Raw genomic sequence first — 14259 nt, 5'->3', positions numbered from 1 at the left:
CTCAGGGGTTTGAAACCAGCTTGGGAAACATAGTGATAGCAATAGGAGGCAGGTAAATTCCTAGGCAGACAGGGATGGGTCCCTGGTGAAACTCAACCTTCAAGCTGAAGGGGTGGCCTGCCCCTCCACACCTGTGGGTGTTTCTCGTTAGGTGGAACGAGAGACTTGAGAAAAGAAATAAGACACAGAGACAAAGTATAGAGAAAGAAAAGCGGGGGCCCAGGGGACCGGCGCTCAGCTTACAGAGGACCCACACCGGCACCGGCCTCTGAGTTCCCTTAGTATTTATAGATAATTATCTTTATCATCTTAAAGATAAGGGAGTGGCAGGACAATAGGATCGTTTTTAGGGAGGAAATTAGCAGTAAGACATAAGAACAAGGATCTCTGTGACATGAATACGTTTAAAGGAAAATCCTGTGCCTTGAGATAAACCTTTTAGCAACATTGTTTCATCCTATCACATGGGGATAAACCTTGGACAATACCTAGCTTTTCTAGGAACAAAGACACACCCTGCATGCCCAAAATCCATTAAACCTTGAGTTACCACAGCACATGTCTCTTGCAAGGACAAGGTTGGGGGTAGGGTCACAGATTAACAGCATCTCAAATACAGAACAAAATGGAGTCTCTTATGTCTACTTCTTTCTATATAGACACAGTAACAGGCTGATCTCTTTCTTTTCCCCACACAAGCCAAGGACAGTTTAAAGCCTGAAAACCAAGCTATGAGTTCCGGATAGATCCATGAACCAGACTGAGAGCTCCCATTCTCATCTGGTACCCTCTCTTCTGATTGGTCCTTATCCTTCACCTATTTTACACATACCTACCCTTCCCCAATTGGTCCTCTATACTATCGTGCCTATTTCTGAATGGTGCTTTTTCAAGCATAGCCACAGATCAATCAGCATGCACTTGTCCATTTCTAGCCCACAAAAACCCATAGACTCAGGCTCGTGGCCAGCAACCCACCATCGGGTACCCTCTCACTGTCAAGAGGCTTTCTGTCACTCAGTAAATTCTACTCTGCCTTACTCACTCTCCAGTGTCTGTGTACCTCATTCTTCTCAGTCATGGGACAAGAACTCAGAACTCATCAAATTCAGGAGTAAAAGAGCTGTAACAATAGTGAGACCTCATCTCTATTTTCATAAATCAAAACACAAAACACCTAAAATATATATCATGAGATACTATAAATTGTATCTTAATGTGTATTTGTTCTCTAATGAAGTACCACAGTTATTTATACCAGAAAGGGGATTCTTACATCTTGACCATTTATTTATAATATTTATTGAATACCAAATGCCATGTACTAGGTGCTGTGGATAACAGAAACATTAAAAATGTGGATCCTGCCCTCGAGGTAAAGATTAAGTGCCAGTGCTTTATTTGGGAGGCACAAATTCAGGACAGCCAGAGTGAATAAAGCTGGAAGGAAGTTAGGTAGAGGAGGATGTGAAGTAATACATGGTGATGTGTTACCTTGCTGGCCCCGCCTTGAAAATGAGCCAGAAGAGACACAGCAGCTTTGTCAGCAGGTACACTCACTCAGTCTCGCCTGTCTCCAGACACACTGGAGAAACCATCCTCGCATCCTCGGAAGGAAGAAGAAAAGGGAATTTAAGTATTGTGCTTACTCAGTCCATTGGTTTCAGCTGGCAAAAGTTACTCCATGGGGAGTGACCCCCCCATACTCCCAGCATGCATTACCCAGGCCCTAGCAGCCACTGAGAAGTCAGCTCCTGCATTGTTCAGAAGTGGCAGGAGAAGCCAGAGATTCCAGAAATGCAACTGGTGAGCCACAAGCAGAGCAAATGATTATGGGTACAGAAAACAAACAAGGCAAAGGAAATCTGAGGAAGTACATGAAATATATCCATTACACAAGACAGAAGCACCTGAAGATAGAAATCAAAATCTAGGAGTTCAATAGTAAAACTGCAATAAAAATCAGTATCACTGGGCAATATATGATTGGGTGAATTTAGAAAAGGGGCATCACTGGTGGTGGGAAGTGCATTAAATTGTACATAAAAGTGCACTCTGAGGGCCGGGCGCGGTGGCTCAAGCCTGTAATCCCAGCACTTTTGGAGGCCGAGACGGGCGGATCACAAGGTCAGGAGATCAAGACCATCCTGGCTAACATGGTGAAACCCTGTCTCTACTAAAAAATACAAAAACCTAGCCGGGCGAGGTGGCGGGCGCCTGTAGTCCCAGCTACTCAGGAGGCTGAGGCAGGAGAATGGCGTGAACCCGGGAGGCGGAGCTTGCAGTGAGCTGAGATCCGGCCACTGCACTCCAGGCTGGGCGACAAAGCAAGACTCTGTCTCAACAAAAAAAAAAAAAAAAAAAAAAAGTGCACTCTGGAAGAAGTGAATTTTTTTTTTTTTTGAGATGGAGTCGTGCTCTGTCAACCCAGGCTGGAGTGCAGTGGTGTGATCTGGGCTCACTGCAACCTCTGCCTCCCGGGTTCAAGCAATTCTTCTGCTTCAGCCTCCCGAGTAGCTGGGATTACAGGCAACTGCTACCACGCCCAGCTAATTTTTGTATTTTTAGTAGAGATGGAGCCTCACCATATTGGCCAGGCTGGTCTGGAACTCCTGACCTCGTGTTCTGCCCGCCTTTGCCTCCCAAAGTGCTGGGATTATAGGTGTGAGCCACCAAATTGATGTTTGAAGTAGGCACAGCCATAAAGTAACCCATTTAGGATGAACCGAGAAAGCAATGTCATGAAAGCAAAACGTATGGATGACAGAGAATAAATCACAGTTGCATGTTTAAAAGAATAATGGGAGATTCCATGGGAAAAGCACGTTGTGGACATATTAGGAAGCCTGAAGGCTGGGTGCAGTGGCTCACTCCTGTAATCCCAGCACTTTGGAAGGCCAAAGTGGGTGGATCACCTGAGGTCAGGAGTTTGAGACCAGCATGGCCAACATGGTGAAACCCCATCTCTACTAAGAATACAAAAATTTGCCAGGCATGGTATTACAATGCACGTGGTATTACACGGCACGTGCCTGTAATTGCAGCTACTTGGGAGGCTGAGGCATGAGAATCGCTTGAACCCAGGAGGTGGAGGTTGCAGTGAGCTGAGATTACACCACCGCAATCCAACCTGGGCGACAGAATGAGGAGCTGTCTCAAAAAAACAAACGAACAGAAAACGAGCCTGAAATTCCAAGCTAAGGGACTGATACTGTAGACAACTGGATGACAGTCCCAGGTTTCTTTTTTTTTTCTTTTTTTTGAGACAGGGTCTTGCTCTGTCACCCAGGCTGGAGTGCAGTGGTATGATCACCGCTCACTGCAGACTTGACCCCCTGGGCTCAAGTGATCCTCCCACCTCAGCCACCAGAGTAGCTGAGAGTACAAGCATAAGCCAGCACATCCAGTGATTTTTTTTATTTTTTTGTAGAGACAGGTCTCACTATGTTGCCCAGGCTGGACCTGAACTCCTGGGCTCCAGTGATCTTCCCACCTTGGTCTTCCAAAGTGCTGAGATTACAGGTGTGAGCTATCACAGACAGTAACAGGCTTCTGAACCCACATTGAAATAAAAGCTCCCAAAGATTTCTACCAAGGACCCATGTCTCCTTGTTTTTCTCAACCTGGAAACCATTCCTCTACCCAGCCTGAATGCTCTCAGCAGTCTCAAAACAACTTAAAGTCTGATTTCATGCACAGTGATTTTCTTTTCTCTTCCTTCACACCGATTGAATATTCCGTCAAAAAATACAGGTCTGGAGCTGGATATGGCGTTGCAAGCTCTAGACCCAGCTACTCCAGAGGCTGAGGCAAAAGAATCCCTGGAACTCTGGAGTTGTAGTCCAGCCTGGACAAAACAGTGAGTCCCCAATTCTTTTATTTATTTATTTATTTGTATTTTTTGAGGTGGAATTTTGCTCTGTCCCCCAGGCTGGAGTGCAGTGGCACAATCTCGGCTCACTGCAGCCTCTGCCTCCCAGGTTTAGCGATTCTCCTGTCTCAGTCTCCTGAGTAACTGGAATTGCAGGCGCTTGCCACAATGCCCAGCTAATTTTTGTAGTTTTGGTAAGGACGGGGGTTTCACTATGTTGGCCAGGCTGGTCTTGAACTCTTGGTCTCAAGTGATCCGCCTGCCTCAGCCTCCCAAAGTGCTGGGAGTACAGGCATGAGCCACCGTGTCTGGCTTTTTTTTTTTTTTTCAAAACGAGTCTCACCTTTTTTTTTTTTTTTTTTGAGACGAGTCTCATTCTGTCCCCCAGGCTGGAGTGCATCGGGGTGATCTTGGCTCGGGGTGATCTTGGCTCATTGCAACCTCCGCCTCCTGGGTTCAAACGATGTAAAAGCCTAATTCTAAAACAAAACAGAAAAAACCTCGGGGCCCAGCACACCAACTCTAAAACAAATCATAAAAGCCTCAGGCCGGCCCAGCGTGGTTACTTACTTCAACATGCATAAAATGTGAAATTATATTCTTGTTAATCTCCTTTGTAGAATTTTGATTGTTGAAACTTAAAAAACTATATATTATCTAAATGATGCCCATGAACAACATCTAAGCTCTGGGACTGAGATAGCCTTGAGGTTTGTTGCCCAAGCCAAAGGGCCTCAGGCCCTTTCAGAAGGGAAGGCAATTCTAAAGCAACCTACTCCGGCTGCAGACTTTAAGTGTCTGGGCCATACAGAAGGAAGCGTAAGTGGGTGTTAAATTGTCCCAGGTTTCTGGATTCTCTGACCACAATATTTCTTGGAGATGCTTTTTAAAGAATTTTGGAAAGCGACCTAAGCGGCTACGTTACAAATCAATAGAAACAAAAACGTACTCACAAGGGTACTGAGGCAAGTATTACTGTTCGGCTTTTTAAAATTTTTTAAAAAGTTTTTTGAGAGGAAGTCTCACTCTGTCGCCCAGGCTGGAGTGAGTGGCGCGATCTTGGCTCACTGCAAGCTCCGCCTCCCGGGTTCCCGCCATTCTCCTGCCTCAGCCTCCCGAGTAGCTCGGACTACAGGCGCCCGCCACCTCGCCCGGCTATTTTTTTTGTGTGTGTGTGTGTGTGTGTGTGTGTGTGTGTGTGTGTATATGTGTGTGTGTGTGTGTATATTTTTTTTTTAAGTAGAGACGGTGTTTCACCCTGTGAGCCAGGATGGTCTCGATCTCCTCACCTTGTGATCCGCCCGCCTCAGCCTCCCAAAGTGCTGGGATTACAGGCGTGACCCACCTCGCCCAGCCTTTTTTTTTTTTTTTTTTTTTTTTTTTTTTTAAGCCAGAGTCTCGCTGTCTCCCAGGCTGGAGTGCAGTGGCGCGATCTCGGCTCACTGCAAGCTCCGCCTCCCGGGTTCCCGCCATTCTCCTGCCTCAGCCTCCCGAGTAGCTGGGACTACAGGCGCCCGCCACCTCGCCCGGCTATTTTATTTTGTGTGTGTGTGTACCTCGCCCGGCTATTTTATTTTGTGTGTGTGTGTGTGTGTGTGTGTATATATATATATATACATATTTTTTTTTTAAAGTAGAGACGGTGTTTCACCGTGTTAGCCAGGATGGTCTCGATCTCCTGGCCTTGTGATCCGCCTGCCTCGGCCTCCCAAAGTGCTGGGATTACAGGCGTGACCCACCGCGCCCAGCCTTTTTTTTTTTTTTTTTTTAAAGCCAGAGTCTCGCTGTCGCCCAGGCTGGAGTGCAGCGGCGCGATCTCGGCTCAGTGCAACCTCCGCCTCCTGGGTCTAAGCGATTCTTCTGCCTCAGCCTCCCAGGTAACCTGGACTACAGGCGCGCACCACCAGGCCCGGCTGATTTTGTATTTTTAGTAGAGACGGGATTTGGCCATGTTGGCCAGGCTGGTCTCAAACTCCCGACCTCAGGTGATCCGCCCGCCTCGGCCTCCCAAAGTGCTGGGATTACAGGCGTGAGCCACCGCGCCCGGCCGTGTTTGGCTGTTGAATTTGTTTTGCAGTTTCCCTTTTCCTACCCAGAAACCAAGAAACCCGGGGTGTCTGAGGCCTGGCAGAAATCTCCGGGGAAAGTCAGGCTCCACCCAGGCTGCACCAGCAGGAGCGGCGACGCCTGGGCTGGGCCTCTCCGGCTGGGAGGGCGGGCGGGGCGCAGACGCCGGAAGTCCCGCCCCGGGAGCGTCCGACCTTGGGCGGGTTTCTGGGTGGGAAGCGCGGTTTTGGCGGGCGGTTGTGACGTTGCTGGCGCTTGCCCGGTGGCTGCTGCGCCGCCGCAACGAATAGGGCTTCTGGCTGCGCAAGAGGGACCCGGGCGCGGAGCTCTGGGAAACTGCGCCGGGCGCCGGGAAGCTGAACCCGGGAGTCGCGCGTCGCCCCCGCAGCAGCGCCAAAGCGGAAGTTCTGCAGCAGCCGGAGCTCGGGATTCCTCCCGGAGCCGCGTCCCGGGGCCGGGCTGCCCCGAGCTGAGCGGGGCATCCTCTCCGGATGAGGGGAGGAGGGGACTTGGCGCGCTCCCCTCGCTGCACCGGGAGCCGCAGCCGCAGTGTTCACGCCGCGGAGCAGCCCGGCTCCTCCGACGAAAGCCTGCAGTCGTTTGCTTGCCGGACGTTTGCCTTGAAAATGGACAAAGACGCCGCCCTCCGGGGCGTTCCTGTTTGCCTGACCCTGAGAGCGCCTTTTTGCTTCGAGACGGGTTGGATGCCCCTGTTCTCCGAGTTCTGATAGGCTTCTGGGCACAATATTGAAACACAAAACTGTGCTTTTGCTTTCTCTGTGGTTGGCCGAAAATAGGATTGTTTTTCGCGCAGGTGTCGTCGTTTAGTCGACTTTATTAACGTGTTAAAATGGCTCTACCCAAAGGCGCCGTCCCCTCGCGGTCCGAGTGCCAGTGCGGGATCTGCATGGACATCCTCGTGGAGCCCGTGACCCTGCCGTGCAGCCACACGCTGTGCAGACCGTGCTTCCAGGCGACCGTGGAGAAGGCGAGTCTGTGCTGCCCCTTCTGTCGCCGCCGCGTGTCTTCGTGGACTCGGTACCACACCCGAAGGAATTCTCTCGTCAACCTGGACCTGTGGAAGGTCATTCAGAAACACTATCCCCGGGAGTGCAAGCTCAGAGCGTCGGGGCAGGAGTCCGAGGAAGTGGGTGAGTAAACCCCGGCCTGATTATTGGCCGAAAGCCGCAAATCTTTGAAAAGGTGAATCATCGCTTCTCCATTTAAAAAGTACAAACAAACCAAAAAGCCCCACTGATGTTTGTCTAAATAGTTCTCAGAGGTTTGGGGGTTTATGGGTCCCCAAATGTCGATGGATTGTAAAGTCAAGGACAAGATTTTGTCCCTTGTCACGATGCCCGCGCTGTGTTCGATGGGTGTTTGTTGTTTTAAAAATTAAAGAATTGCCCGTCTAGAGCCTTCTTTTTTTTTTTTTTTTTTTTTGAGACAGGGTCTCGCTCTCGCCCAGGCTGCAGGGCAGTGGCGCGATCTCGGCTCACTGCAGCCTCCGCCTCCCGGGTTCAAGCGACTCTCCTGCCCCAGCCTGCCGAGTAGCTGGGACTACAGGCGCGCACCATCGCACCCGGAATTTTTGTATTTTCGCAGAGACGGGTTTTCATCATGTTGGTCAGGCTGGTCTCGAACTCCTGACCTCCGGTGATCCGCCCGCCTCAGCCTCCCAAAGCGCTGGGATTACAGGAGTGAGCCACCGCGCCCGGCCTCTGATTTACTTATCTGTACATCTCCATTCACGTAATTCTTTATTTTCCTAGTCATGCAACGAGCCGATCGTGACCAGCCTGGCCAACACGGAGAAACTCCGTCTCTACTAAAAATACAAAAATTAGCCGGGCGAGGTGACGGCGCCTGTAGTCCCAGCTACTCGGGAGGCTGAGGCAGGAGAATGGCGTGAACCCGGGAGGCGGAGCTTGCAGTGAGCCGAGATCGCGCCACTGCACTCCAGCCTGGACGACGGAGCGAGACTCCGTCTCCAAAAAAAAAAATCATGCAACAAGTCTAAAATCGCTTTTTTATCACTAACCCCTACACCCGGTGGACTCAGGAGCCCCAGACTGAACCCTTGACTCTTTCCTCCGCTAGTGTGAGCAATAAGCCGTGCAGTGGTTCCTGTCTGTGCGCTCTCGTCTACGGGTCTTTTTTTTTTTTTTTTTTAATTTTTTTTGGTCACAGTTATATGTGTACCTGCCTTTTAAACGTTTATGTATTTTATTGTGGTAAAAAACCAAAATGCCATTTTAACCATTTTTAAACAATAGTTTAAGAAAAACAGCTTTATTGAAATACATACCGAACAGTTCACCTACTAAACGTGTGCAGTTTGGCCGGGTGCAGTGGCTCACAGCTGTAATCCTAGCGCTTTGGGAGGCGGAGGTGGGAGGATCGCTTGAACCGAGGAGTTGAGACCAGTCTGGGTAACATAAATTCAATAAAATTTTTAAAAGTGCAATTTAATGGTTTTTTATATATTGCATTATTAATTTTTAAAATACTGTCCAAAATATATATAACAAACTGACATTTTAACCATTTTTAAGTACAATTCAATAGAATTAATTACATTCACAATGTAATCATCACCACTGTTTCCAAAACTTTTTCATCACCCCAGATAAACTCTAATCGTGAAGCACTGACCACCCATTTCACCTTTCCCCCTAGCCCCTGGCACCTATTCCACTTTCTGTCTCTATGAATCTGGCAATTCTAGGTATTTCATATAAGAGACTTATACAATATAGGATCTTGTGTGTCTAGCTTATTTCTCTTAGCGTGTTTCTGAGGTTCATGCACAGTGTGGCATGGATCAGTACTTCATTTTTCGGGCTGAATAATAATTTGTTTTATGGATATACTTGTTAAATTTTGTTTATCCATTGGATGGACGTTGGTTTTTTTCACCTTTTCGTTATTTGAATACTGGCAATACGGACATCTGTGTACAAATATTTGTTTGAATACCTGTTTTCAGTTCTTTTGTCTACATATCTAAGAGCGGAATTGCTGGATGCTATGGTAATTCCATGTTTAGCTTTTTGAGGAACTGCCACATTTGTTTTCTACAGTGGCTGTACCATTTTACATTTCCATTAGCAGAGTATGAAGTTTCCAATTTCTTCACTCCCTCACCAACACTTGTTATTTTCCGTGCCATCCTAGTACATGTGAACTGGTATCTTAACTCTGTGTTTTAAAAAATGGTGGTAAAATATAACCAGACTACCGTTTTAACCACTTAAAAATGCTTTTATTTTTGACTAGAAAGAAGGGAGGAAAATTTTAACCATTTGTAATGGTATGGTTCAGTGGCATCACCTCCATTCACACTGCTGTGCATCCGTCACCACCGTCCCATCTCCAGAACTTTTTAATCCTCCCAAACTGAATTTCCATACCCATTAAGCTCACTGTTCCTCCCTCCCCCTATCCCTGGCAACCACCGTTCTCCTTTCCATTTCTGTGAACCCACCTGCTCTAGGTACCTCCTATAAGTGGAATTTTCATAGGTATTTGTCCTTTTGTGTCTGGCCTGTTTTACCTAGCATAATGTTTTCTAGGTTCATCCATATCGCATGTGACAGGATTCCCTTCCTTTTGAGGCTGAATAGTATTCCAGTGTGTGTATATGCTACGTTAAAAGAAACCTATTCATCTGTGAGTGAACGCTTCGGTTGCTTCCACTGTTGGCTATTAGAAATAATGCTGGTGTGAACTTGGGTGTACAAATGTCTGTTCAGGGGCCTGTTTTCTATTCTTTTGGGTGTATACCTCGAAGCGGAATTTCTAGATCATATTGTAATTCTATGTGTAATTGGTTTTGGAAACCACCATACTGTTTTCCACAGTGACTGTGCCATTTTACATTCCCACCAACCGTGCATGGGTGTCCAGTTTCTCTGCACCCTTGCCAACACTTGCTATTTTCTGGGTTTTGATAGTGGCCATCCTAATGGGTATGAAATACTATCCCATTGTAGTTTTTATTTGCATGTCCCCAATGACTAAGGATGGCGAGCATCTTTGCATGCATTTATTGGCCATTTGTATATCATCTTTGGAGAAATATGAAATATCTATTCAAATCCTTTGCTCATTCTTTTTGTTTCTGTTTTTCTCCCAAAACCTAGAAAAAGCCACAACTTTGCCTGTCATTTAATCAGGTTGTTTTTTTGCGTTGTGGGCATTCTCCTGCCTCAGCCTCCCAAGTAGCTGGAATTACAGGCATGTGCCACCATGGCCAGCTAATTTTTGTATTGTTAGTAGAGATGGGGTTTTACTGTGTTGGTCAGGATGGTCTCAATCTCTTGACCTCGTGATCCGCCTGCCTCGGCCTCCAAAAGTGCTGGGATTACAAGTGTGAGCCACCGCGTCCGGCCTGTTTTAGTTTTTATCCACCATAGATGAGTGTTTTCTGTTCTGGCACTTCATATAAATGGAATTCTTTTTATTTCCTAGGGCTACCGTAACAAAGTACCACAAACTTAGCAGAAGTTTATTCTCTTTCAGTTCTGAAGACTAGAACTCCAAACCCAAGATGCCAGCAGGGAGCAGGGACGTGTACATTGAAGGCTCTAGGAGAGAATCTGTTCCGTGCCCTTCTTAGCTTCCAGTGTGGCTGCAATCCATGGTGTTCCTGGTTTGCAGCTGAGTCACTCCGGTCTCTGCCTCCACTGGCACATGGAGCTTCCCAGTGTGTCTGTCTTTACATGGCCGTCTCCTCTGTGTGTCTCTGTTTTCTTACTGGGATACTAGTTAAATTGGATTAAAGGCCCTCTACTCTTTGTATGAACTCCATTATATCTGCAACAACCTGTTTCCAATAAGAGCACATTCTTAGTTACTGGGAGTTAGGACTTCAGCATATCTTTTTGGGGGTTATTCATCATAAGGTTCAATTTTTTTTTTTTTTTCTTAGACATACTCTCACTTCATCACCCAGTCTGGAATGCAGTGATAGGATCTTGGCTCACTGCAACTTCCATCTCCTGGGTTCAGGTGATTCTCCTGCCTCAGCCTCCTGAGTAGCTGGGATTACAGGCACGCACCACCACGCCCAGCTAATTTTTGTATTTTTAGTAGAGATGAGATTTCATCATGTTGCCCAGGCTGGGTTCAAACTCCTGACCTCAGGTGATCCGCCCTCTTCGGCCTCCCAAAGTGCTGGGATTACAGGTATGAGCCACCGCACCCGGCCTAGGTAGTCGTTTTTTAAGTATTCCGCTGTTGACGATGCTGTGTATTATTGGCCATTCTCCACTGATAGTGCCTCAGTTGCTTGCAGTTTTGGATATTATGAATAAAGTTGCTGAGAAGATTCTTGTACAAGTTTTTTTGTGAGTATGTGTGGCCTGATGTTTTCAGGGTTTTTTTCGGTAAATACTGAGGAGCTGGAATTACGCAGCGTAGAGCAGGTACACATTTGGTTTTCTAACAAACTACCAGCCAGGCACAGTGGCTCACGCCTGTAATCCCAGCACTTTGGGAGGCCAAGGCAGGTGGATCACGAGGTCAGGAATTCAAGACCAGCCTGACCAAGATGCCGAAACCCCATCTCTACTCAAAATACAAAAATTAGTTGGGCATGGTGGTAGGCACCTGTAATACCAGCTACTCGGGAGGCTGAGGCGGAGAATTACTTGAACCCAGGAGGTGGAGGTTGCAGTGAGCCGAGATCGCGCCACTGCACTCTAGCCTTGGTGACAGAACGAGACTCCATCTCAAAAAAAAAAAAAAAAAAAAAAAAAAAAAAGGCCGGGCGCGGTGGCTCAAGCCTGTAATCCCAGCACTTTGGGAGGCCGAGACGGGCGGATCACGAGGTCAGGAGATCGAGACCATCCTGGTTAACACGGTGAAACCCCGTCTCTACTAAAAAATACAAAAAATTAGCCGGGCGCGGTGGCGGGCGCCTGTAGTCCCAGCTACTCGGGAGGCTGAGGCAGGAGAATGGCGTGAACCCGGGAGGCGGAGCTTGCAGTGAGCTGAGATCCGGCCACTGCACTCCAGCCCGGGCGACAGAGCGAGACTCTGTCTCAAAAACAAAAACAAAAACAAACAAACAAACAAACAAAAAAAAAAAAGAAGAAACTACCAGATCTTTTTTGAAAGTGGTTGTGTCATTTTGTAATCCCACCAAGAGCATACAAGTTCTGGTTTCTGTACATCTTACCAACTTTTTATGTTATCTGTCTTTTAAAATTTAACCATTCCAGTTGTTTTTTATTATTGATAGTAGAATCCTGTTTTAGTTTCAATTTCCAAGTGACTAATGATAGTGTTCTTTTTCATGTGCTTATTGGCAGTTTTGCTCTCTTCCATTGTAAAGTGTCTGTTTAATTCTTTTGCCCCTAAATTGTTTATATTATTCAGTCGCAGACATTCTTTTTTTTTTTTTTTTTTTTTTTTTTTTTTTTTTTTTTTTTGAGACGGAGTCTCACGCTGTTGCCCAGGCTGGAGTGCAGTGGCGCGATCTCGGCTCACTGCAAGCTCCGCCTCCCGGGTTCCCGCCATTCTCCTGCCTCAGCCTCCTGAGTAGCTGGAACTACAGGCGCCCGCCACCGCGCCCGGCTAATTTTTTATATTTTTAGTAGAGACGGGGTTTCACTGTGGTCTCGATCTCCTGACCTTGTGATCCGCCCGCCTCGGCCTCCCAAAGTGCTGGGATTACAGGCTTGAGCCACCGCGCCCGGCCGCAGACATTCTTTATATATTTTGAATACTGGTACTTTGCCAGGTATTCTTAATTGTTTTGATGAGCTGAAATTCTTTTTTTTTTTTTGAGATGGAGTCGCGCTCTGTCGCCCAGGCTAGAGTGCGGTGGCCGGATCTCAGCTCACTGCAAGCTCCGCCTCCCAGGTTCACGCCATTCTCCTGCCTCAGCCTCCCGAGTAGCTGGAACTACAGGCGCCGCCACCATGCCCGGCTCATTTTTTGTGTTTTTAGTAGAGACGGGGTTTCACCGTGTTAGCCAGGATGGTCTCGATCTCCTGACCTCGTGATCCGCCCATCTCGGCCTCCCAAAGTGCTGGTATTACAGGCTTGAGCCACCGCGCCCGGCCGATGAGCTGAAATTCTTAATTTTCATGAAGTCCCCTAAACTTTTCCTTTTATAGTTTACTGCTTTTTATGGCCTAAGAAACCTTTTGCTACCCTCAGGCTAAGATATTGCTATGTTTTTTTCTAAAAGATTTATAGTTCTACCTTTTTTTTTTTTTTGAGACAGAATTTTGTTGTGTTGCCCAGGCTGGAGCACAGTGGTGCTATCTTGGTTCACTGCAACCTCCACCTCCCGGGTTTAAGCAATTCTCTTCCCTCAGCCTCCCGAGTAGCTGGGACTACAGGCATGCACCACCATGCCAGGCTAATTTTTGTATTTTTAGTAGAGATGGGGTTTCGCCATGTTGACCAGGGTGGTCTTGAAGTCCTGACCTCATGATCCGCCTGCCTCAGCCTCCCAAAGTGCTGGGATTACAGGTGTGAGCCACTACGCCTGGCCAGTTTTAGCTTTTATGTTTAGGTCTTTGATCCATTTCAAATTAATTTTGAATATTGTCTAAGAGGAGGTTGAGGTTAACTTTTTCCCATATGGGTGTCAGTTATTCCCGTACCTTTGTTGAAAAGACTTTTTAAAAAATATAATGTGGGTCTATTCTGTTTCATTGATCTGTTGATTCTAATATTAGTGTCACACTGTCTTGATTACTGTGAATTTAGAGTAAATCTTTTTTTTTTCTTTTTGAGACAGAACCTTGCTCTGTCACCTAGTCTGGAGCGCAGTGTCGTGATCTCAGCTCACTGCGTCCTCTGCGTCCCAGGTTCAAGTAGTTCTCCTTCCTCAGCCTCCTGAGTAGCTGTGAATACAGGCATGTACCACCATGCCCGGCTGATTTTTGTATTTTTGATAGAGACAGGAGTTTCACCACATTGGCCAGGCTGGTCTCGAACTCTTGACCTCAGATGATCCGCCCACCTCGACCTCCCATTACAGGCGTGAGCCATGGTGCCCTTCCTCTGTATATTTATTCTTTGTAGAGACAGGGTTTTGCTGTGTTGCCCAGGCAAGCAGTCCTCCCGTCTCAGCCTCCTAAAATGCTGGAATTACAGGCCTGAGCCACCTATTTAAATTTTTAAATCAACTTACCAGTTTCTACTAACAGCCTGTTAGGAGTTTGATTGGGGTTGCATTGAACTTAATAGAACAATTTGGGGAGAATTGACATCCAAACAATAGAGTCCTTGTATCCATGAAAATAGTGTATTTCTCCATTTGTGTAGGTCACCTTCAGTTTTTTTCAGTAATGAAGTTA

The 14259-nt window shown here is 47.1% G+C and overlaps 1 protein-coding gene and 1 long non-coding RNA gene across 2 annotated transcripts in view; both read left to right on the top strand.

The window, feature by feature from the left end:
• The window catches only part of LOC126948015 (uncharacterized), a 340440-nt gene that overhangs the window by 295574 nt on the left and 30607 nt on the right, over window positions 1-14259 (top strand). The gene's annotated exons all lie outside the window — the stretch shown is intronic.
• Window positions 6779-14259, top strand: part of RNF168 (ring finger protein 168) — a 37968-nt gene continuing 30487 nt past the window's right edge. The window contains exon 1 of the mRNA XM_050779174.1: window positions 6779-7089. Coding sequence (XP_050635131.1) covers window positions 6789-7089 — 301 coding nt within the window. The 5' untranslated portion in view covers window positions 6779-6788. The remainder of the gene's footprint in view (window positions 7090-14259) is intronic.

The sequence above is a fragment of the Macaca thibetana genome, chromosome 2 (genome assembly GCF_024542745.1).
Source record: "Macaca thibetana thibetana isolate TM-01 chromosome 2, ASM2454274v1, whole genome shotgun sequence".
Lineage (NCBI taxonomy): Eukaryota > Metazoa > Chordata > Mammalia > Primates > Cercopithecidae > Macaca > Macaca thibetana.
Note: the sequence above shows the minus strand (reverse complement) of the source record. Positions and strands in the feature narration are given on the sequence as shown.